Source organism: Xiphias gladius, chromosome 12 (assembly GCF_016859285.1).
Source record: "Xiphias gladius isolate SHS-SW01 ecotype Sanya breed wild chromosome 12, ASM1685928v1, whole genome shotgun sequence".
In the NCBI taxonomy this organism is placed as follows: Eukaryota; Metazoa; Chordata; class Actinopteri; order Istiophoriformes; family Xiphiidae; genus Xiphias; species Xiphias gladius.
In genome coordinates, this window is record NC_053411.1 from 11,313,121 (window position 1) to 11,338,573 (window position 25,453).

The 25,453-nt window shown below is 42.2% G+C and overlaps 1 protein-coding gene across 3 annotated transcripts; it reads right to left on the reverse strand.

Moving 5' to 3' along the window:
* Nucleotides 1-1,729: 1,729 nt before the first annotated feature.
* On the reverse strand, nucleotides 1,730-25,453 carry per1b (period circadian clock 1b). Of its 3 annotated transcripts, none has more exons than XM_040140338.1 (20): nucleotides 25,290-25,453; nucleotides 15,905-16,844; nucleotides 14,495-14,748; nucleotides 14,142-14,263; nucleotides 13,436-13,637; nucleotides 12,994-13,188; nucleotides 11,809-11,887; nucleotides 11,092-11,198; nucleotides 10,652-10,805; nucleotides 10,213-10,486; nucleotides 9,656-9,764; nucleotides 8,592-8,751; nucleotides 8,383-8,501; nucleotides 7,839-7,985; nucleotides 6,685-7,023; nucleotides 4,870-5,654; nucleotides 4,551-4,737; nucleotides 3,961-4,174; nucleotides 3,514-3,664; nucleotides 1,730-3,405 (listed from the first exon to the last, which is right to left on the reverse strand). In XM_040140338.1, the coding sequence occupies exons 2-20, from the start codon at nucleotides 16,318-16,320 to the stop codon at nucleotides 3,100-3,102; spliced, it is 4,320 nt and encodes a 1,439-aa protein (XP_039996272.1). In that variant the 5' UTR covers nucleotides 16,321-16,844; nucleotides 25,290-25,453; the 3' UTR covers nucleotides 1,730-3,099. The 3 variants fall into 3 exon arrangements, with proteins under 3 accessions (XP_039996272.1, XP_039996273.1, XP_039996274.1); XM_040140339.1 differs by lacking the exon at nucleotides 25,290-25,453 and adding an exon at nucleotides 20,884-21,116; XM_040140340.1 differs by lacking the exon at nucleotides 7,839-7,985.

A 25,453-nucleotide genomic window follows, 5' to 3' on the forward strand; every position in this document is an offset into this window, starting at 1 on the left:
TGTGTGTGTGTGTGTGTGTGTGTGTGTGTGTGTGTGTGTGTGTAATGCCACGCTAGCTGCAAGGCGTCCATGTCCGGCAGTGTTGGCTGGCTTGTCCACCAATATGGTCCAGACAGAAATATCTCAACAAAAACAGGATGGACTGACATGAAATTTAGTAGTAGTGCCCAGAGGATGGATCGCGCTTCGCCCAGGGCCACCAGCAGGTCAAAGTTTTCGCTTCTCTTGTGAAATTATCCAACATCTACCAGATGGAGTGGCACAACACTCAACACTCAGACATTCACGGTTCCCAGAGGATAAGTCCTAAGTTAATTTTAGAGGCAGTGCAGTTGGACACAAAGCCAGTGACAGTTCAGCCGGGGCGGTGCGAATCGACACAAAGACGTGTCCGCGCAAGTTGAAGATGTTTCAGCTTAGGAAAAAAAAATTGTGTGTACCCCGGGGCTTTATGATCTGCCTCAGAAACGGACTCTCTGAGCTCAGTCAGAGGCTGAGAGCTGAACAACGCCAGGCAACAGGCAAGGAATTTCCTAGATACATGTTCTCGTCAGGACGTGATCACTTGGTTGACCTTCTTGGTTGAATTTTCCCCCAGTGCCATCATCTAAGTCAGATTCGATCAAAGCAGAGAGGCACCAAACCCTCATATACCATGTTTGATTGATTTGATTTTGCAACTAATTTTAAATAAATTAACATCTAAAATTATGAAGGCAATGTCAGTATTTTTTTTTACTTTAAATGAGAATAAATGGCTGCTTTTGATGAAATTAAGATGGTGTTAATGATTTGTCAAATTATTCCTGAATTCATAACAGTTTGGCAATATTGTGTTAGTGTATTACGTCCTGTATACTTTGGGGTTTTTTTCCCCTCTCTCTCATCTGTCAAGATTTAGAGGTTTAGTTGCTTGTGCTAACATGCTGGTGTTATGTTGTTCATTCCCAACTTGAAACATGTAAATATTGGAGCTGTTATTAATTTAAAAGAAAAGTTGTCCATTGCTTTGGTTCATGACTAAATAACTGCAAAACTAAAGAAGAGTATGACCTCACGGCGCTGCTAGCATGGCACACTACTTATCTGGGCACGCGAGCAGAATTTCGTCTGCTGGAGAGCAAGGGAAGGTTAATTATGAAGATTAAATTCCTTTCCACATAATTCTTGGCAGTAGGAATGAAGTGGTTGGTAAAGGATGTCAGTTTTTAAATGCAGGAAAGAATGAAAAATACAGTAACCAAAATAGAAGTCAGACAGCGCTCTTTTTAAAGTAAATATGGCTGCATGGATACAGCAAAATATACTTTTTTGGCACGGAAGGATCCATCGCTACTGTAAAATTTGAATGCAAATAATGTAAACGCTTTCAAGCTGGTTCATTGACATCAGCTCTCTCACAAAATGACCCAAATTTTTTACAATCATTGTCGTCATTATAATCTTTATGTTTAGACTAACACAGAGCGGCAAAGTTGACTTCTTCGCATCAGGGCATGCCTTTGTCTTTTTTAAGCTGCGGTGACCACTCTGGGTAAAAACCGCAGCTGAATGGAAGGAGACTGTGGTTCGGTGAGAAAAGCAGCTGCCCTGAACCGCTCTCTTCACTCTGGACACTTCTGAGTATCCAGGCCAACTGTTGCAAAAAATAGACTGCAAGGAGATGTTATCACAAAACTAACTGTGCTGGGAGGAAAAAAATAAATAAATCATAAAATCACATTTAAAGGCCTTTCAAGTCAATTTTATTGTCTTTTTTTTGTACAAAGAATTTCACAAAAATTTTAAGAAACTGTCGCAGACACCACTGACGCCATTAAGCATAGGATATCACATGACCAGAACATTGCCACAGAGAGGAGGACAACGAGAGAAAGGGACAGAGAGGAAAACAGAAGATAGTAAACACTGTCCGAACTCTAGACTTTTTAAAGAGTTAACATCCACCTCTTTTCAAAATCCACCTACCACCATGAGCGTGCACTGGCGAAACAAAAAGCTCTCCCTCTGCTGATGGAATACTGTCTGTGATGTTTGTGAGAGAATCCATTTCTGAGAGGCAGCGTTCATTTCTCACTGTGGAGCGACCACAACAAATGCACAAACTAATGCCCAGCCGAAGAGAAACCTTAAAGTCCGGGTTAGTCTCCTGGCGATTGCCACGCTGCCCCATGATTTAACTGTACATCGCACTAGATTGTAGTCACCGTCTCGGTTTCAGAGACTGTGATCTCATTGTTTTTTTTCTCTGCCTCTAAATTTATTACAGACAGGATCTTCAATCTTGGATTTTCACGTAAACTTTTTTACAGTACAGACACTATTTTGGGCAATTATCCTCTCTCTCTATTTGCAGTCGATGAAAGTATAAAAATATACACAATGTTTACAAAATAACCTGGTTCTCACTGTACATTTTCTCTAGTGGGTGAAAGTCAGTGTCTTTAATTAGGGCAAAGATTTTACATTTTTAAAAAAACAAAACAAAACATATATTCAGGATCTAAATGGGAATGGGATCCTGGAAAACCTGGGAAACATTCAGCAAGAAGATAAGTCACAGGTAAACTCCCTTCTTTCCTTGTGGGCCGAACCCTGAACAGGAGAGATGAAAACGTCAAGGAGGACACTGCGGTGAAGCACATCCATCTTTCTGTAAAGGTGTCTTTTTGTAACACATTCACCTTAGTCCGCTCTGATTATTTTACAACTTAAATAAATATACTAAGAACTACGAGAACAGCCGAGAGGAAAAAAAAAAAAAAAGAAGTCTTAAATCACTTCACTCTTTAAAACAGAGTTTGTGTGTGTCCTGTGGTTTCCAAGGCATTTAATATGCAGTCATACAACATGCCTCTTGTGCTGTCATCAAAGTCAGACTCAATGAAGATTTAACTTGGACACGTCTCCTGCCTGATCTATTAGACAACAGACGGCAGTTGCCTGGATCGATATGCACCTTAACGTCCCAGCAGAGCCCGTTTTAACACCTTGCATCCTGTGTAATGATGTTGGGGGCACAAAGTCCTGGAAGGTGCACATTTTCTGCATATCCGCGTAGAAAGGTCATGATAGTGTTCTTTATCTTTGGCCACCTACTTAGTGAGTCATGTCAGACTCAGGCTGCTGAGCCTCCGCCTTTTCCTCCACAGCTTCTGAGGTCGCATTCTGCTCCTCTGCCGTCATGTCTTGGCTGCTGTCTTGTGTTTTGGTTCCTTTCTCTTCTACCTCTTCTTCATCCTGTGGGTGAGCTTCATCCATGGCTGTTTCGGAGAGATTTTTCTTGCCCTCGCCGGCGCCCTCCTCCTGTGCCTTCAGCACACTGCACAACTCCATCTCATGGATCTCCACATCGAACGGGGTGGCCGGGGGCACGGCGGGGGGAGACTTGCAGCCTGTACAGCCCTGAAACCGGAGAGAAACATGACTTCCTGTCGGTGTTTCTACGCTTAGTTGATGGATTATTTTTGCCTGAACCTTTCATGGCTTGGGGTTGAGCTGCAGTGTACTCACAGAGATGTTGACGGCTCGCGGCAGGCGTCCTGTGCGGACCCAGGGGTGAACCTGGCTCAGCTCCCTCTTCTGCTCCTCTGTGAAGCGTGGCTGATGCTTCTGCATGCTCCTCAAGGCCTCACGGTCCTCTCGCAGCACTGTCTCCATGTCCCTGTTACACAGCCATAGGAAAATATGGTCCCTGTAAACCTGCTGTCTTTATTGACACTCAGCTTGTTAGTCACACGCCTCATGGATGGCAGATAGTGGTATTTTCAAAACTCTGGTGCTAATTTTAGAAATGTATTCCAGTCTTTAGTACCAGTATGCAGCAACACTTGTCAAGTTTAGTCAAGAGGTAAAACCTACTGTACGTCTTAAGAAATTAACGGTAACATTTTCCTTCATGATAAATGAATAGATGGAGGTTTCTGAGACGGTCTGGTCTCATTTTGTCCGGTATAGTACCTGATAGGCAGCTGATAGGTCATCATGACCTTGTCGTCCGTGTTGGCCATCAGTAGCCAGATGGGGTCCTGGAGGACACACTTGATGAACTGCTCCTCACCACCGTCCCCCCCGGCGCTGCTGCTGCCCCCTGCTGGCTGTTTGCGGGAGTGGTCGTTCTCAGATGAGTCGATGCTGCCGAAGTACTTGCTGGTGTGGCTGCCCTGACTGCTGCCTGCATGGACAAGGAGGTTAAAGTTCAGAATTAGCTGTGATTGACGTTGAGCAGTCTAAGATCCAAACCACTGATTTTGCAAACAGTATTTAGCAGTCTGAACCAGAGAGCTGACACTGGTTGAAAAATACTGTATTTCCTTTTAATACACAAACATTAATTGGAACGAATTAAAGCTATAAACTATTTTTTTAAAAACCTACATCTCTGGGTAGAAACTATACTTGATCTTTTTGAAAAATGACCCAGAACTCTTTGAATATGGAAATCCTTAGCCTAAGAAAAAAATCACTTAACACTAGAGTCTGCGTGTGAGAATAAAAATTGTATGGGGTTGTGACTGAAATTCTTAAACTGGAAAAGTTAATCTACTCACTGGTGCCACTGGTGCCAGAGGAACTGCAGCCGTTGGAGCCAGAGCCTGAACCTGAGGACCTTGTCCCAGAGAACCCTGAACCAGAGGCAGCTGAGCCAGTGCCTGAGCGGGAGTCCTCCTGCAGCAACAGGTCCAGCAGGTCACTGGAGGTGGACATCGCATCGTGGTTGGACTCATTAGTTTCACCCTATTAGGTAAACAGGGGCACAAAAAAAAGCTGTAGATTTTCTAAATGGTTCCCAGAAAATTAATGAACATTTTCTAATCACATTGTAATGGTGAAGATACTACATGCTATCTTGACCATCTGTGTACTCACATTCTCATTCTCCTTGGAGGTGTCATCAGAGCTCCTCTGATTGGTTGAGCTCGGTCCCCCGGCTGCACCGCCCTGCGCAGAAGGCGTGGCCTGCTGCGATGCTGCCAGGGCCGTGGCAACCTCTAACCGGTTGCTTGGTGATTCCTCCAGCTGCAACAAGTTGAGGGGGGAGGAGCATCGGGACTGGAAGAGGGGGGACTCTGCACCTTCGCGGTCAGCAGGCGTCTGAGTGTAGGACTGTGGGGTGCTGCTACGAGATGCAGCGCAGGTGCCGGGAATGGGCATGGGGTTGGAGATGACACTGGGGACAGCGGCTGGGGTAGTGCCGGGATACGTGAAGTTAGGATTGTAGAAGTGTCCGGGGATGGCTCCCGGCTGAGAGATGGGTGCTCCCATCTGGGGGAACATGTAGTTGGGCAGAACGAGGGCCATCATGGGAGGAACCATCTGGGCAGGGGGGAAACGTGACGGGTCTGGGATGGGTAAGGGCTGTGTGAGCGGTGGGTAAACAGGGTAGATCGGAAGCATACCAGGAGCGAAAGGGGCGGAGGGAATGCTGGCCTGGGAGCCTACAGAAGGCCAGGAGGAGGAGTTTGTTGGGGGTCCAAGGGGGATGTTGTGGGGCAGGGGGGCTGTGGTGGTTCTGGGGTCTTGGCGGCTCCCGCTCAGACCCAGAGAGCTTTGCTGGTCAGATGACTCCTGGTGCTTGAGTCTCTTTCCTCCACGACCACGTCTGTGACCGGTGCTGCCTCCTGCAGCAGGGTAGTCCCGGGAACAGCGCACTCCTGGGAAAGAGAAGGAGATATCTAATGAAGCAAAATGTTTACGGTTGTTTTGCTTCTTTCGCAACAAACGATTCATTACAATTCGGAGAACACGAGTGGCTTGATTGTATTATTTTACAGATCCATCATAGAATTAGTCATGACCTTCCCAGTTTTTCATGGGTATGGGAATTTGAATGCACTAAACACTTTTGTCAACATGGAAAGTAAAGTCATTGCAGAGCAGTAGCCTTCTTTATCAGACACCACACTGCTTTTAAGGAGTATGAAATCCTCCCCTCTGATCAAAGATGCATGTTTCAAAAATTGGGTGCAACAGGTTCAAGTTTTCATTTATCCCATGCGCAAAAATCATTCTTCCCTGGACAGCGCAGCTTATCTTATTCTTTATACTTTTCTTACTGTTGCCATTTTTTCTTTAGTCACAAATCTTTTTAACATGTATTGTGTTGCAAGTTCAGTTCCAGCACTTAATGTCTAAAACTGTCTGTTTTTTTTTTGTGTGTTTTTCCTGTGTTTGTTTTATGCTGACTTGCAGAAAGTTGGACAATAAATTACCTAAACTGCAGAGAAAACTATTTCCCTGATCAACTATTATGAATAGGATTAATTCACTGAATCAATTAAATAACTAGCTAGCTATCTGAATCTTTTTAGTTCACAGTGGTCTTAAAACAGAATCTATCTATCAGAAATGGTCTTGATTTAACTGTCTGTTGATCAGATGATGTTGATTTAAATGTTGCAGCCCTAATAATAAACATGACGTTTTTTATATATCAACTGGTGCAAATTATTTTAGCAACTGAAGCTTTACAACCCATAATCAAAAACAAGAAACTGACCAAGATTAAAGCAGACTGACTTCACATTTAAAATGACGAGCCGCCCCATGAAAACCTGTGTGTTTATAAAGTCTGAATCCTGCTTGCACCATGTTGTGTGTATACAGTTCAGAAAGTGTGTGTGTGTGTGTGTGTGTGTGTGTGTGTGTGTGTGTGTTAGACTATTGGGTGCAGTGCGCCCCTACCTCGTGACAGAGGGTTGGCAGCTGGGGTGTGGCATCGCACAGTCGAAGATGCCGTCTGATCGAACACGCGCAGCTTGCTGAGGTCCTTGAAACGGTCAAGGAACGCCTGCTCCTCCTGCTGGGTGTGGGCGGATAGCACCTCCTTTGTCAGACCCAGCCGGCCTCCCCCGCCCCCTCCGACACTTCCATTTCTCCGGCTGTCCCTCTCTGGTGGAGGGGGAGGAGGAAGAGGGGTGATTGCTGTGTTGGCGGGCGGTATCGGGCCGCTGGCGGGAGGAGTTGGTGTGGTAGAAGGAGGACCCAGCGTAGGAGTTGTAGGAGCCTCCTCCATCACGATGTCTGTGATAATGGAGAAGCAGCATGGTGTGGCGTTTAGAAAAATGAATACTACTAGAAGAGCATTAAAGTGAGACTGTGCAACTTTTGGAGGAAGAAATAACACATTATTCCTTTTACAAATGAAAAGTTAAATTCATAAACAATAAAATCACTTTGTCTCAATTCAACACAATCATCAGTTTTGTGGCTACAGCCTGACTTGGTCTGGCATGACCAGCGGCCAGTGGTGGCTAATGTGAGCAAACTTGGGATACTGACATTAGTAGATAAAAAGTACTGTATTAGTTTGCTGACTCTAAAAACTCTTGTGTACCTGCTACTGCTCTTATACTTTATTTTAGCATTAAACATTAATCAGCGAAAGTCACATACTCTCGCTTAGAAAAGAAAAAATTGAACTGTAGAGGACTTGTTTGGGTACAGCCGAGAACGGACTGCAAAAGAGATGACAGCCAGAAACATTCAAGAAAAAATTTCCAGAATAAACTCTGATTAGAAAAAAAAAGGTAATCAGTTTATTTGCAGTCTGCAGTTTTATCATGTGGTTCGTGGTTTCTGCAAGACAATTCTAAAGACTTTTGAAGTAATAAAAGCACCTTTGGTCAGTCTCATTGCAAAATAAGCAATGATGGTAAAACAAGAAAAAAGTATCAGAGTATGTTGCTGGTTAACATTAATATTTTAAGGCTGTCATAAACTCGAACCTTCTAACCATATCGAAGGCCTTTAAATTCATTTTAAAACATGAAAGCATCTCATACAAACCTGCTGAATAACACACTACAAGGTATAGAGTGAGTGTTGATGATGCCCACCTGACTCGGGAGGCTTCTTGTCTCCCACATGCACGATGGTGCTGCTGAAGCTACACTGGGACGTGACTGAGGCTACACTTTCTGCCTTTGTGGCCATGGTCAGAGGGGGCAGAGGAGGTGGTTCACTTACGAGGCTAACTGAACCACCTGCAGAAACAAAAACACCGACAAAATTAGTTGATGTATACTGACCCGACACAGGACAAAACCTGCCTGTCATTAAGTGAACAAGCTTCTGAGTTCCACAGACAGAAATTCAGTCAAATTTAAAATAATAAAAGAGAAATTATGTATTTTTTACAAAACAATAAACGTGATCAGAATAGAGCTTCAACAAGGCTTGTAGAAATGTAATCGTAGTTATAGAGCAACAGCAAAATTAAGAAAAAGTCCCTGCTTGTACAATATATTAGAGACTAGCTCTTTCATATACAATATTGTTAGAGGTTTTTCTCCACCCATATGAACTGCAATACCGTTACCTACATAATTAGCAGCACAACAACCCATACTGGTTCAAGGTCATTATCAAAAAAAAAAGCACCTTTGCTGTTGCCGCTGGCCTCCTGCTGTTTGTCGTCATCAGACGTAGAGGAGGCAGTGTAGGAGGAGGAGCCGCACTTCCTTTTAACTGTGTTGGGAATGTTGCAGCTCTCCAAGTACCTGCGTAGAAACAAAATATTGTTGGATGAGTCGAGTGATCAACAAAAAAAAACGAAAAGATAGTGTATGGCTCCGGGCTTGCACACACACCTTATGATGCTGTCCAGACAGTTGATCTGCTGGTAGGAGTAGCCGGTCGGGGGCTCCTTCTGTACAAGCGGTGCAGGGACCAAAGCTCTGGGTGGTTTTGTCATGTCCGCTATGAGTCCTCTGATTGGGTCACTGCTGACGGCTCTGACGCATGTTGTGCCTGGATGAAGAATAGAGAGGAACAGGAAGTCAAAACTTGAGCTGAGCAGTTCTCATACTGCTCAGTGAAGTGACATTACACATGGAGGACTCAACTTTCTTTAGCCAGAGAGGAAAATTACAATTTTTTGTTCTGAATTGATAACTTGGAACAGCATCTGCCAACAACAATAAGCCCACATTTCTCTTTTTGTTAGTCTATAATATACATTTACAATTCCTTCTTTATACTTAATTCCCGCTAACAGGCAAGTGTGTTTCCATCCACTTGTTTTTATGTGCATTTTCGATTTGTGCATAAAACAAAAAAAACAAACAAAGTTTAAAACCTGGAAAGTCAAAATATCGTTAAAGGTTTTCTGCTTGGCTGGAGTGGAAATATAAAAACAAATAAAATGCTGCGATTAAAAATAAAATGCTTCAGTGCGGTGGAGCGGAAAACAGGCAGCAAATAAACGTCACTTAAGCTGAAGAGACGAAAAATGGCAGCAGACGATGCGATGAGCAGACTGTCCCTTGAATTAATACACCAAACAAATGCCATATTTCCATATTATTTTCTACATTGTCTTCTAACGTTTGAGCTGTGATTGTTGCTCTATAAATTACCTTATCCAGCTGCACTCTCTTTTTCAGAAAAGCACCACCTACTGTTTATCTTGATAAACCAACTTCTAATATTCACATAGCGGTAGGGGGCGGAAACTGGCGTTTTATCGCACCAATTTTGTAGAAAATCGGTTTCAATTTGTTACATTTGGATGTAAACTTGACTAACTCTAAATTCAGCTATAAATTCACAAAAGTGTTTTTTTTTTTAAACAACCATGAATTCCTCTTTGATTTGTAACAGATACTGAATGATATAACCAAACAACTTCGGTCAACTGTCTTTTTCATTTTACCTGTGCTGGTGTTTTTTCTGGGTGGTTGCCGGTTACGGGACTCGATGAAAACCTGCTGTCCATTGGTCTTGACCGTGTGAACGTCTTTGCAGATCTGCTGGAACGTCATCTGGAAAAAGCCCAGCATCAGACTCAGTTAACTAGACACGGTATGAATCTTCTGCTTCATTGCCTTTTCCTCATGTTGAATCAGCAGGACATTTGACAGCAAGCAAGCTGCAGTAAAAAAATTTGATCTAACACAACAAAGGAAAATGTTACATTTTGGAACTGTATGAATTTAAAAGGAGATGACTCATTGCGTAGTGTCTTGTTGACAAAGCACAATTATTACACAAGTGTTTGTGTAAGTGTGTCCCTTAAGTTTTCATCTCCACCTGAGAGAAATTATTAAGAAGATAACAGCTTTGATTTGCTTCTCTGGTCTACACATATAATAGAAGCTATTGGAATCAAAACCAAAACACTGAAGTCCAGAAATCACAGTTCATGCTTTTTTTCCTCTGCTGTATTAAATTATATATTTGTTTCTGTTATATGTTGTTGCTCACACTCACAGGTTTGTGTAAAGCGACAGCAGCAGCAGCAGCCACATCCATGGCGGGGCCGTTGCTGTCGCTGGACGAGGCGGCACTGAGGTGCTGTTGGTGTGAACGGTGGGAGCCCCGCGAGCCACTGGACCCAAGCGAGCTGTACCCCTGGGAGCCACCGCTGTGCACTGGCTGCACCAGGACCCGATGGATCTGTTCACTCAGCTGAACGATGTCAGGCGTGGTGACCCGGCTCTCGCAGCCTTGCGGCGTAGTGAACACGTCTTCATTCAGAGGGCTCCTTTAGACAAATAGAGAGGAAAAAAAGACAGACATTACATTTATATACATGTTTTTCCTTTCATCAATTAAAAACCACTTCCTATTACTTTTTTTAAAAATTCAATAACTTCTAGGAAATGCTCTGGCCGCATTTGTTTTCGAGCAAGTGAAATAATAAACCTACGTTCTGACTTTGTGGCGCCCTACGATGAAGGCCACCTTCCGGCTCCAGGGGTTGACAAAGGAAGACCAGCTGGTGTCGATGGTCAGATACTCCCCGCTGCGGGCACACATCCTCAGGGGTGAATAGTCGAATGGCTGCCCTGCAAACTGAAAGACTGAAGAGAGACAACAGAGCAGACATTGTATGAGAAAGCTCAGATGGAATAAAGAAATTTGTATGGAAGTTATTCAAGATTTTTTATATTAAAATACTATAATTCCCTTTTAGGCCACAGTGACCTATAGCACTGAATCCATCTTTCTTAAAACTGGAAGATATGTAGTTGTCAATAGTATAACAAGATGTAAATACAGGCCTCACAGAGACTCCTTTTCCAGTCCATGATGTATGTGAACAGTAGTTACAGTGTGTTCAGACAGTTCAGTACTAAACAGACTCACTCTTCTCATGAATGGCCACCATCATGGGCCTGTCCTCGGGGTGGATGTAGAGCAGGATGGGGGTTCCCACCAAGTCCTGAGGCAGGTAGCCCAACAGTGGCACTGCCCTGCAAAACATAGTATATTTACATTGAGTTTACTGAATTAGAGCAATCTGAAGATAGTTTTTGCATATCAGATACTTGAATTGTAATGTAAATGAATCTGAACCCAACCACAGCAACACTCTTTTTTCATCTCTTTTTTTAAAAGACTACTCAAACAGGTTTACATTACTCCAAACACATTTTGCAACACAAAGACATACTTTCCCACGTACTGCTTTTATACCTGAATTTCAATAAATTCAAATACTTGCAGCAAAATAAAAATTCCAGATAAAAACACCCAAAGTGCTCAATGTAGTTGTATGTACAACTTAGCCAGCATGATGAATCTACTTGTCAATGGCTCGTGCCTAAAATGCTGATGTATTTTCACATCATGATGTATAAAACGTGCTTTATACTTTCCATGCTTTACTCTACATCCTTTATACTTATTGTTTATGTTGGCAGGGTTTATGAACATCAACAAAGCAAAACAAAGCTGCGATTGTTCTGACCGTCCCTAATCTGATACTATTCATCAATATCATCATAATTTTATCTTTGAAAACACTATGGCCAGAAGTTAACACAGCAGCAAAAGCATCACATCAGAAATTGGGCAACTGACCTCTCATCAACCTCCTGGAAGAGGCAGCTGGGAGTGTGACTGGTTGTGAAGATCCTCTTGTCTGGAGGGATTCGAGGAGCTGGAAGGCACAGAGGACACACATACAACGGATGAAAATCATTCTTTGAGTCAGAATCAGAACAAACAGTCATTCTGTATATAGAGGACTATAATGGACATCCAATCATTTGGTGTCTATTATATGTATATTCAGGGTAATGTGGTATTCCAACTCAAATCAGAGAGACAGAGTCTGTCTCCTGTCTCTTTCATTTCCCTCAAAAAAACACACACACACAGCTCATTTCAAGTACATTACAGTTTCAAGTGTATGGTTGAGTTATTTCAAATAACGCAATGAGTGATGATGAATGAAGTTCGTAATCAGGTGGAGAGCTGCCTTATTGAAACAAGTGGCGTCTTTCTACAACAGTGGCTACATTTACATGCAAGACGGATCTGATCTTGATACTAAAAGCTGTAAATCAGATTTTTAGTCTAAACATATAAAAGCTGGAGAGAATAACCCAGCTAAGTTGATAATCAAATGGTATTTGTGATGCCTGGGTTACTCTAACATAACATTATCAATGCTGCACAGCCACAATAAAAACAGGGTGAGAAGCACTGCTCAGTATTAGCACTCATATCATTATTTCTTTATCCTGTACTAATAACTGACTACTGCTCCGTTTAAGACAAGATTCAACTTAATGGCTAAAGGGATATTCCACTGCATAACTTTAGACTATGCAACAACAATCATTTATAAAATAAATAAAATCTTGGTCGCATCTGTGAGTATCCTGCGTTAATTCATGTCGTTTTTTGATTGGTTGGTTGCAGACGTTGGCCATGGCAGCAGTTACACTGTGAGAATTTGGTGCTAGATTTCTGATACTGTCTGAACTTTCCGCCACCAAACTGCTAAAACTGGTGGATGTGTCTCTCAGCGCGATCTAGGACCACTGTTTTGGTTTGAAAACCAAAGATTTTAACGCATTTCTCTCACAAATGATAACTTTTGTCCTACACAGCCCAAAATTGTACAGTATAAAGGCCCTGAAAACAGTTAGATCTTAAGCAAAGCAAGAAATAGGTGATAGCCAGGAAACATGTAGGAAACATGGCAGACAGAAGGGTCTCTGTCTTTCTCACAAGACAATACGGTATAGTATCAAATACCTTCATATCCAGAGTGGACCCTCTCTGCGATGAGCAGGCAGCAGGGCTGTGGCTCAGCAGCATCTGAGTCTCTAAGAGTGAGCTGGTATGGCGTGAGGCGGAACGGGTAGTAGCGCATCTCGCCGCCCTGCATCCGGTTGGCGCTGATCCGACAAAACATGGACTTCTCCTGAGTGCAATCAACTGGAGGAGAGGCTGGAAGGAAAGAGTTTGATAAAGAGTCAGTCAGTACAGTATTTTCCTGATTAGATTAGTAGAGTTTAGTCCCAGAAAAATCAACATAAGACATTGAGAGCATGTTTCCTAAATTTGTCATCAAACTGGCTATAGATTGCATGCCTTTGAGATTTCACTACCAATGAAAAACTTTCCTCAATATGACCCCACACCAAACCTCCCTTTTTTCAAACCCTTTCCCAATATTCCCTTTGTCTCAACTCACCAGACCCGATGCAGGAGGCCCAGGGAGGCAGGCGGCAGGGTGCTGTGCCGCTGTAGAAAGTGCTGACATCCTGTGGGGCCAAAAGGTCCGAAAACATAGTCCCCTGAAGACACTCGGGCTTACACCGCAGCAGGGACGAGCCTTGGGGTGATACGTAGACAACCTTCCCTGACAGGAATGACACAGCTATGGAAAACGTGTCCTGGGAAAAAAAACAGAGAAATTTTGGGAGACATCCTTTGACTTCTCCAACAATCTGTCGATAAGCTCTTTCTTTGGGAGGTTGTATTTGGCAGCTTAGTAGTATCTTAGTACTACTTAGGGGCGGCTGTGCAGGTCGTCCACTAACCGGAAGGTTGGTGGTTTGATCCCCAACTCCTCCAGCCCACATGTCGTCCGATGTATAATCGCTGTGTGAGTGTGTGTATGTATAGGAAAGCACTGTACAAATGCCTGTGCAAAGTAGTACATTAGCCAAGCTCGAGTTCCCTAAGAAAATAAGGTTTTTAAAAGCTAATAATAATAATACCCATAAATCTCAAATCTTAATGGCATTCAAGGCCATCTGACTAAACCACCCTTCCTTTTCATGCAGTTACATTTCATACCTAGGGCTAGAAAAAGTAATGAAAAGATAATGTCCATGGCTCACTAACTGCATTAATAAGATACTTGTATGAATAAGCAAGGAACTCTGTAAACTTACTGTGTTTTTGAGGGTGTATTCCGAAGTGATATTGTCAAGCTCCTCAATTGTAAAGGTAGACAAGTCAAGACTGCAGCCCTGACATTCCTCCACACTCCACTGGTGGTAGTACTCCTTGTTGGCTGCAAAAGTTAAAAAAATCTCTGTCAGGGTGTGGACACAGGTAAAAAAATGATATAGTGCAGTGTACATTATGCACATGGGAAAATAAAAAAACAACGTGTTAAAGTGCATTCAAGAAAAGGGCAGGGGCTTAAACTTCATCACTAAACAGAAAAAAGGTAAATGGTCACATATGCGTGGGCACTGTCTAGGGCAGAAAAAAAAAGGTGTTGACAAAAATAGAACCTCACCTCTGACTTGTCTGACGCACTGAAGTGCATATTTGAGTGCATTTAGGGTGCTGGAGTGACCCTTGGCCTTGCGCTCAGCTGGCAGGCGGAGCTTGAGCTCCTTGATGGCCTTCATTAGCTCTTTCTGGGTCTGCACCCTTGCTGACTGGTCGCTGCTACAACCAGAGGTGGAAGGAGGGTCGTGTTCCGAGCTGGTCGACAGCAGGCTGTAGGCCAAGGAGCCGCTTGGGGGTGAGAGGCTCTGGGAGTTGGAGCTGGTAAAAGGGGGAATGACCATTTTTATTGGGTATGTCTACATTGCTGCTGTACTGGCACATATACTGTTACCATGTGCAGCAGTACGTGCAAGCCTGATCAGAATAAGACATAAACCTAGTTTATGTGTGAGTTCTTTGTCCATTGTGTATGTGTCTATAATTGTAAACAATATTATTACATCAGAGGAATTATATACAGCTGAACTCAAAGCAATCCTGTGCATTTCCTGAGCACAAATGAGCATCAAAAATAAAGAGCACAGTTAATAATGGCTACACTCACAATATGTGATAGCAAGTGGTTTCTGCAAAACTTTTTGATACAGTGTAATACACTTTCATACAGCTTCTGTTGTTTGAAAACTACATTTGAAATCGAAGGCTCTGAAAACCAGCTTCGTTGGGGTCCTACACAAAATACAGTAATGTCCTGAGAAAGTTAGAAAAGTTTTGATTATTTCACGTGAGAGATTTCTAAACTGTTTATTTGTTTGTGTTTTTCTCACTGGTTTGAAGTGTGTAGTGTCATGGATCATTAGCAAAATCTGATTACAGATGTGGGATTGTTTGTTTATGCTGTCAGGCCACTGAAGACATAACCTTAGACTTTGGGAAATTGCGAGGGCCTTTAAAAAATATATATATTTTCTGACATTGTATTGACCAAACGATTACAGGATCAATTCAGAAAATAATTGGCAGATTAATTGATAAGAAAATAATCCTTAGTTGCATCCCTAATTATTATTTTATTATTATTATTATTATTATTATTATTATTATTATTATTATTATTATTATTATTATTATAAGACTTGGATTGAGATCAGGTACAATAAAAGTTGATCAGGTCGACCCTAAAACCAAACATGTTTGCCAGTTTCTAACATTTGTCCATAAAATTTGTTCCTTCTGAGCACCATACATTCTGACTGTGAAACAATCATACCAGAGCAAGACAGCTCATCTACCTGTAATGTACATAATCAAAGTGGTAGGCTATAAAATTTGCCTAGTGTTACCTACTGTAGCCTAACACCACTTGATGTGCATGTCATGCTGAAGACTGCTTGAGAGAGAAAATGAATTATAAAAATGTCATTCAGATTTCATTCATTCATTTAAATTTAAATTCAAATTCTTCTTCTCTTACCTCTTGTTGCTCTCTGTGGTTTCCAGCATCATGGCAGAGTCCTTGCCGTTCGACGAGCTGTGGGAGCTGTGTGTGGACTGGCGCCCACGTGAACTGTTCTCCCTCTCCATCCCGCCCTCGCTTTCCCTCTCCCCAGAGTCGTTCCCGCTGGAAAGACCATCCATATCATCTGAGTTGGGACCCCTTTGGTCTACGGACAAACCCCCAGATCCTGACCCACCGCTGGGAGACGAGCCCCCTCCGGTTCTACTTCCCTGCTCCTGAGTGGTGACATTGGCACTGGGCTGACCACCGCTGGTTTTCAGGGAGTTTAACCCTTCTGGCCCTGCCTCCTGGTCATTGTCTTTCGCGTTGGCCCTTGCCACTCGCCCCCGAGTGCTGCTGCTGGCCGTTGATTTCGAGTTGTCATAACTCATACTAGGGTAGGATGAGGCTGGTACAGCTTTATCAAGGGGTCAGGCGAGGTGAAAAACAGGAACAAGTTATATTTAAGTGGGACTACTATGTATCCACAGGTGAATCATGGTTGTTGGCTGTTTTTATTTAAAAGAACTAAGGAGAGAAATTCATGGTATCTCCTGCTAAAAATCTGCAAAATGAAAGAGTTTGGGCTGTGAGCCCTTCTTTGGGGGTTTTCAAAATGTGTAAATGGCAGCAAAAACTTCCAAATGACCAAAAAGCAAAGGCTGCCTCTTCAAAAAGACAACAAAGTATCTTTTAATTATCTTGAGGAAAAGTGTCACTTATAGTCGTGCAGACAAGAGATGAATTTCTGGTTATCAAACAGCCTTGGCCTAAGTGCTCCAACAGATGGAGCGAGAGATTGTGAGAGAGAGAGCGTGAGAAAAACAGCTCTCGGTGAGAGCAAAAAATATTATCTTCACTCTGTATCTGGTCTTCTCGCCTCTGGAGATGTGTTGTTCTGGGCGCTAAAGGCCACCTGAGATGACAGAAAAATAGAGAAACAGAAAGAGAATGAATAATATTAGCTGCAGGATTACAAAATGCTTGTCATGGTCTTGCCAGTATTGCCAAAGGACTATGGCTATGAAAAGACAAAGAAAGAAATGCTTATCATCAGTTTATCATGTTGGCCTTCAAGGAAGATTCAAATATGGCCATGAGATGTTTTCCCTGTCTCGTGGTGCAGCCTGCATGTCTGTCAGAATGTAAGAGTGTGTGGCTGTTTATTGACCAGCTGTTAACCTTTTACCCAGATTATCAAGAAAAAATGATCACCTCATCTTGAGCACAGAATGACAATAATCTCCTACTCCTATTTGCATGCAACAAGTGCGTATGCATGCATCTGAATATAGAACCGGTAATCATATACTAATTCCTAAATTACAAGGGACATTAGTTAGTCGTCATAGCTTAGTCCCCTTTTACCCACAGGAAAGTCAAAACAAACAGAATACCAGGAGGAGGGAACAAAGCTTAACATCAGAGGCGGCTATAAATTAGGGTTTGTTTCTGAATAGTATCTTTAAGTATATATATGGCCACCACCTACGCAAGTAAAAGTTTAGTGCTATTTATTCCTTGAGTAAGGGAGCCACCCTGTAATCCTTTAAGCCCTCCAGACGCAACCAGAAGACAACACAGACCAATCCTCAGTCGTCAATCCTTTCAATTTAATACACCAAGCTGCCCAACAACCGCCTTTACCTGCCCCCTACAGGTGTGCAGTGCTGCTTTTGGTGCAGAACTTGTTCAGGACAGCTTTAAGTATGTTCCTGCACCGACGGCTCAGACCTACATCAGCTTTCTGTCCTGACGCAACAACCCAATATGGCTGAGTGGGCAGGTTCAGAGCAGCTACCACCAGCTGGAGATTTCTCGTTAGTCCTGACAAGACGATCATAGGTGTGGACAGCTAATGACAAATGTAACTCATTTCACAGAAACAAACGTAACAACTTGGAATGGAAAGTGGTGATCGAATGCAGGTATTTGAGTTCAACAAATTCATGTGGTGATGCGTCAATGCAACTAAGCTGCCTCCTTGCCAGCCATGAAATGCTAATCAGCATTATGTTCTGTCAGATGGATGATACACACATGCACATGGCAAACTGTGTGTATGGTCGAACTGGGCGGGGGAAAGAGCAATTATGATATGGAAATATGCAAGCAGGGCGAGTGGACGTCGAGGCAGACTGGCATCCATGCATACTTCCAAGGGTGATGGCAAAGATAAACGTTGGTGGTGGTGGGGGTGGTGGTAAATTGCACTCAGGCTACTAGAATACTTGGATGTGCCATCTTGGCCCACCACCCCACTTGCTAATCCAACTGTAGCGGGCCATTTGCTTGGAGGGTGCACCCCCAAATTCAATTCATTTTCTGTAATGCTGCTGTGGCCAATCACAGTGTGTATTAAGTGACAAGAGGGCTAAAACATAGACACAGCAGTCATACTCACAGTCCCTCCTACAGGCAATTTAGAGTTTCCAGTTCACCTAACCTGCATGTCTTTGGACTGTGGGAGGAAACCGGAGCACCAGGCAGAAACCCACACAGACACAGAGCAAACATGTGAACTCCATGCAGCAAGACCCGAACCGGCCAGCGCAGGTTTCAACCAATGACTGTGAGGTAACAACACAAAACCACTATGCTGCCCACCGGCTTGAATTATTCACAGGAAATGCACTCAGTAAGACCAATCTCTGATTATGTAAGACAGTGTCTATCTTAGTGTAGAAAAGAATATCAGACATGGCTTGTTGACTGTAAGATGGCCAATGCTAGAAGTGCCTCAGTAGCCAAATGGTTACAGGCATGACACATAAACCCAACATCCATTTGAGTCTGGCCTCGGACCCTTATTGCATGTCATAACCCCCCTCTCTCGCCCTTGTTTCCTATCTTCCTCTTCACTTTCAAAACTATCTAATAAAGAGATAACATGGCTAAAAAATAATTTCTAAAATACCTCAATACAGCATACATACAAAAATACAATACAGCATAATTCTGAATCACTAGGCAGTGATTTGCATGGATCCTAATTAACACATGGTGTATGTTTTGCACTGCGTGACATGTACAAAACATGTTTTATGAGAAACGCATGTTGGGAGAGTCAGGGTGACACAGAGGCAAAACACTCTCCCACCACTAAAGGGACCCGGTCTCCGAAACATCCACTGCTTGGTTGGGGGGGGGGGTCTCTTAAATCGGGCTGAGGTACATTTAAATAAACAAATATTTCCTCTGTCTCCCAATAAGTTAAACTGATGCCTGTAAATCTGACAAATTCTACGTTGCATTTCTTGTTTTGGTGTGATCTCCTGGCCAGCTCTGGCGAACGTGCAGGTCAAAGTTCAGTTTACTTCAACTCTGCCATGCCAACTGGCATGACTGCTCCGTAGATACACAGATATGCTGTACCTGGAAATGCAGAGGTCTTTATTCTACTGGTGTGCCATCACCTTATTTTGCACACTATTAGACTTCTAGACTACAAACAGCAGGATCATTCTTATACGCTGTTTTTTTTTTTTTTTTTTTAAGGAAAATATCACATAATACCTAATTCTGTTTAAAATAATTGTAAATTGAATATTTTTGGGTTTTAGACCATTGGTCAGACCAAAAAAAACCAAAAAAAACCTTATTTTGCGTTAGAGAAGGCACATGATAGTCTTCGCACCATCTCCAGGAGAACCATGGATGTTGGCGGCAACAAGCACCACGGTATGCATGCAGAATGGGAGAACTGTCCGATGTCAACATTGCATTCCTTTTAAGGTCATAACCCTTTGCATTGGGGCTAAATAAAACATGTCTTTACCTAGCAACAAATTTAAATCAACAAAAGCATCACTGTAGCTGTAAACACGATGCAGGAGACATCAGTGAATTTAGCGAAGTCATACCAGTGAAACAGCACTTTACTTGACTTTGGCTGGGCTCTGCTCCAACAGTTGGCCACAAATCTACTCACTATGATGGTAATGAGAAATAAGTGGTCATCTGATACGAATACTGTACATAGAGAAGGAGGTGACTTATTCAGTACAGCGACTGCAATCACAGCGTCCAATTCAATGTGAATTCAAATGACCATTGTAGCAGAGCATATGAATAACATGACTGACAACAAAGGGCTAGGTCAATTATGAAAATTTTTTTAAAAAAGTGGCAATATGTCTCCCACTTCTCTAACGACCCGTGAAAATGCTTTCTATTTGAGCTGGCAAAGCTCATAACACACTGTTGTTTTCAGAACGATCAAGTGCTTCTAGGGGAGAAATTTAATGCTAATTTTTACAAGCTTTAAAAAATTTTAAGTCTACCCTTGTTAATATAAATAAACCTTCTCTACTGACAAGAGACCAAAGAAAACCAGCTACTTCAGGTTAATGACATGTGCAGAATGAGCCTGGAAGTTGCAGTTACAGCTACAAAGATTAGTCAATTGACTGATTAGTTGATCAACAGATTTTTGTTTGTTAGTCCTTTTTAATGTTAGAATGCACACAATTGACTGGTTGCACCTCCTCAGATGTGAATAGTTGTCAGTATTCTTAGTGTCCTGTGACGTTAAACTAAATATTGGGGTTTTGGACTGCCGGACAGACAAATTGAGCAAATACATGACATCACCTTGGGTTCTGAAAAAGTTGTGATGGTCAGATATCACTAATTTCTGACATTCTGTAGGCTAAATGATTAACTGATCAAACAGAAACTAGTCAGCAGTTTAATCAATAATGAAAATCATTATTGCAGCCCTAGTTACAGCCGATGTAACTGAATGTGTGAGCCTTTGTGCGTGTTGTACTGTAAATAGTATATGCAGTATGGGAGGACATGCCACAAATATATAACTTGTCTATATAAAAGTTATAACACAAACTGGGCACAAAATAACCTGAATGTGAATTACCAGCAACTGCCAGCTAGTTGCCAGGCTATACGAACACATTATCACAATAAAGACAAATCAAGAGTCACCTGAAACCTACATCAGACACTTCCCTACTGCAATGTACAGATGGAGACTGCTGGAAGGTGTGGCGTGACTGCGTGCGTAAACATGTGTGAACTTCTCTGCCTGCCTGAGAGAAACGGCTCCGTTCCGATATCTTCATCAAGCACAATCAAAAGCGTCGTTTTCCGCCTTGAGCATCCGTAGCACGAATGCACATTGCTCCACATGTCATTGTCCGGTGCGTACAGGGCTCACAGCGCAGGTCTGACCTGCTCTGCTTTCCTGTGTACATTCGGCACGTGTCCGCGGCGGTGTTTTCCGCAAGGCTCGGCGGCTGCTGATTGGTCGGCTCGCTGGGCCAATGAGACGGCGCGCCCCGCAGAGGCTGGGCTGCCTGCGACAGGGGTCCGGCCCACAAGCGGTCTGCCAGACACTGATCTCAGCTCCGCCTCGAGATTTGTCTCTTGAATATGCAAGGCGACGGGCAGACGCGCGAGCTGATTCACGATCAGCGACTATGAAAGACCGAGGACTGTACACTATGTACATTTATGAGACAAAGACACGCGCAGGAAACAGCCTAACTCTTCACACCGTGGCCACATGACTCATTAAAGTAGAAGGAATTACAGTACAAAATATTAAGTTATGACCTTGTTAGAACGAAACATTCACATACAGTACAAAATATATCTATCAATGCTGGATTTTCTTTACCTTTGTTGTACTTTCTTTAGAAATATATTATGCCAACAACACCTTTTTAAACGATTTATAGAACTGAAACTGAAAACAATAGAATTTAAGCCTCACCTAATGTAATTTCATGTAATTACTCTAAAAATTAAGTTCTTTGGCCTCTCTGTGGGAAAGGATTGTTGGATGCCTTAGAGAAAAAGAAAAGGAAAAAAAAAAAAAACCCAAAACACTAAGTACAACACAATCTCTCCCATGGTTGAAAGTCCAGTTCCCACTGAGGTCAAGCAGACCTGGTACCTCAGATAAAAGCTTCCACTAACTGCCAAATTTGCTGATTAAAAACCTTGCAGATGGCTAAACTTGGTTAACTCAAAAATCAAGTGAAGTAAAGACTGGCTGTAACACGGAAACACATGCAGGTTTCAGTGAACATCCGAGCTGCAGCACTTTCCACATAATCCAACTTGTTGAAACCTACGTTACAGTAACCCAGTTGGAGGATTATGAATGCTTGATAAAGTGGTTCAGAAGCAGTGGAGCAAAGGGAAAGGTCAAATTATATTCTGAGTTAAAAACTGCTCAGAGAGTATGCTGAGTCCCGTCCAATTATGTATACTGCCCGGATTTGGCTGAGTATTTTTAAGGAAATACTCAGCCAATATTTCAAACTTATTTTCATATTGGCATTAGTCCACAACATTTGCCAGCTTTCTCTATGTCACTATATTGAACTGTTTTAACTGGGTAAGCGCCTTATTCGGTCATCCACTGAGGTACTGGTTTTGGCTGAAACTGCCCAGCCATGAAAAAAAGATTGAGATGTTTAAGATGTTAAGATCAAGATGTGTCATAATGGTATATGCAGGGCCCATTATGTTGTCAGGCAAGTGAGAACTATCCATCACTGATCTGTAGCGGCTTATCCTAAACAGAAAAAATTACGCTAAAGTGGTTATAGTTATAATGGACCTTGTGCAACTAGAACAGACTAGACATTCATAAAATTAGTAGCAAATGTTTCTTTAATAATCTTATTATGCTTCACCGGCGGGCAAAACTAAAACTTAAATCTAAGCATTTTCTGATATGGCAGTTCTGTAGCAATTACTTTAGTCAAAATTAACAAGCACATATGATTTTCTAAGATAATTGGTGATAAATCAAACTAAGGTTTATCCTGATAGATTTAGATATTCTAGCTATCCCTTTTGGCACTCTACATTTACTGAAACAAGAAGAAAACTTTCATAACATTTTAAAACATACTTAAACTGATGAAGAAGATATCAAGCTACAGAATGTGGTGTTGGTCATAAAGTTGTGCTGTTAAGTGTTTTTGTGATGCCATCCTTACATCAAATTTGTACATTCTTATCAAATTATCTTTTCACTCTCTGTCAAAAAAATCAATGAATTATGACCTAATGACTGACCCTAAATCTCTTTATCTCTCTGTAAGCTTTTTGTTTTTTCACCATTTTAAGGCAATTTAGTTCAGTTTAGCAAGCATAACGTCATCCTTAACAAGCCTAATTTAAAACGCTGCGGCTTTTTGTGGCAAGTAAAAGGTACAAATAATGTTACTGTAGCCAAAACAGGGGGAACATTGTGTTTCTGTTCTGCTGCTTCACCCTTCCAAGTACAAACTAGGCACAGCTGGTGAATCACTCAGTCTCACTTTTAAGTATCACTGAGAGGGAAACTGCAGACTGTTTACTTGCCTCATGTGTTGAGTCAGTTCCCCACATACATGTCATCAAATAGTCTGAATGTGGATCACACAACCTCAGCCACTGCCTTCCATCTCACCCCTTCTGTCACCCACAAAAAATGAGTGCTGCTAGTGTCAGAACTGTCAAGTTTGATTTGCTTATGCATAAGTTGGAAGAGCCATCTTTACAGTGCCTACTCACAGTTCTCACTGTGACCTAAACTGCTGCACACTGGCTAAAGGAAGGATACTTTGAGCTTTTTTTTTTTAATTTTCTGTTTACAACTTGGTCAACACTAGCCTGTGTAAAACCTTTGGATATTTATGTGCAGCTGCTTAGCACACTCAGGCACTCAACAGGGTGCGGCATCTGCAAGAACCTGCAGGGTTGGATCTGTGAAGATCCATGTGCACCTGTCAAGCTTCAATGTTCTGTTACTGATGCCCCGAGATGCCATGCCTGTGCGGAAAATTTACTGTAAAGCAGAAAATATGGCATACCACGAAGAGCGTCTATAGTGCTTGACGAACTCTGCAGAGATGCTCTCTATGCATCCTCAAAAATGCTATATGTTGAACATCACAGAGGGTGACGGTGCAAATGCCAGCTTGTCACTCCATGGTTTCCACCCGCTAGGTGCAGAAAATCATTCAAAATGGTCAACTGAAAATGCATCTAAGTAGGCTGATTTATAACTGCATGTTCGAAGCAGGTTAGTAGGGTTGTGGGATATTTTTTTTGTATTGTGAGGTCCAGTCTATTATGAGAGGACAACCTGTGTAGGCAATCTGCAGGTTTTCCAGAAAAATACAGCAGCGCAAAGCATTGGCATAAGTGGATTGTGTAAAAGGTGTCGATCAAAGGACATCATTTGATTAGCTAGAAGCATGCTTTCTGCACAAATAAAGTACCGCTGCACCTTGCCAACCCATAACACAACTGTGTATCACAAGGAGAAAATCATATGAGAGTCGAAGTTTATCCACAGAAAAAAGGATATAATGATGCTGCTCTCAGAAAAACCTGCCTGCAACAAGTACATTATGTGCACTTTAGGAACATAGGAGCCTCTAATAGATCGAAACTAACTACTTTTTATATGAGTTTACAGTTTAAAATAGCTTAATTAAAAAAAAAAGGGTTAAAAATTTCTCTGCTGCTTAAATAGCTCAGTCAAAGTTGTGAATAATAAATCTTTGAACAAATAATTCAAAATAAATGCTAGACATTAGAGGTGGGGTGACCATGGATCAAACTACTAATAATAGTGTAAAAACCCTTTATTGGTCTTTGGAATATTGAAAAGATGAATGCATTATCTGATTCATGTGGTTGAGCAGGCAATCGATGCCTGTTGTGGCAGATCATAAAATCAAGGGTTGCAAAAAAGGCAACACACACACACACACACACACACACACACACACACACACACACACACACACACACACTGGATCACATTAGCACTGATAGTAAATTAATGGTTCACTTGATGGTCAGTCACAACAATTTGTTAATCAGAACAAGTTCCCCATCATCGATGGAATCACAACGTAAATACAGCACAGTATGAACCTATCACAGTGGGGCATTTTGGAGCCCCGATAAAACATTGTGCAACGTCCACATGCATGTCCACCCCACAGAAACTAAGACTGACAGGGTCAAATAGTTCTAGAAAAACAGGTCTTGATATTCGAATGAATGGCAATATCTTTTGGGTCTCTTATTAGTTAGTGCTGTTGGCTTCTTACCCTTTATGGACAAATTAATGCATTCATACTGTGCTGGTGTCCGTTTACACATAAAGGGTTAAAGGAAAGCACAAGTTTCACCTGTAAATTATAAGAATTTTGAATGCCTTTTATAGCTGATAAGTTATTTATTATGGCTATAATGTGAGACAGTTAACTAACTGGTTATCAGCAGTTTTTACACTGGTGCACAAATGGCTCAAAGTGACAGCTAACATGCTAGCTACAAAGCAACAGCCAAAGACACGACTACAACAAAAATCGGACCATCTTACCTTAGATATGCTTTCAAAACCGCAACAGCAACTTTGATATTCCGCGGCGAGGCACTCAAAAATCTAAACGAAACGGCATAAATCCTGACGGCATCGACTGTCGTTGTTTAGCTGTCTGTATTTGCTCCCCAGACATTTTGTTCGGCCCCCCCCAACAGTAGTTT

What these genes read in the sequence shown, in the direction of transcription:
- per1b (XM_040140338.1), bottom strand. Translation starts at nt 16,320, where the DNA reads ATGAGTTATGACAACTCGAAATCAACGGCCAGCAGCAGCACTCGGGGG. An exon ending in CAGAAAAAACACCAGCACAG is followed by an intron (nt 8,752 to 9,655) that starts GTAAAATGAAAA and finishes TTCTTCATCCAG; the next exon opens with GCACAACATGCGTCAGAGCC. An exon ending in TGCCAACCCTCTGTCACGAG is followed by an intron (nt 5,655 to 6,684) that starts GTAGGGGCGCAC and finishes TCTCTTTCCCAG; the next exon opens with GAGTGCGCTGTTCCCGGGAC.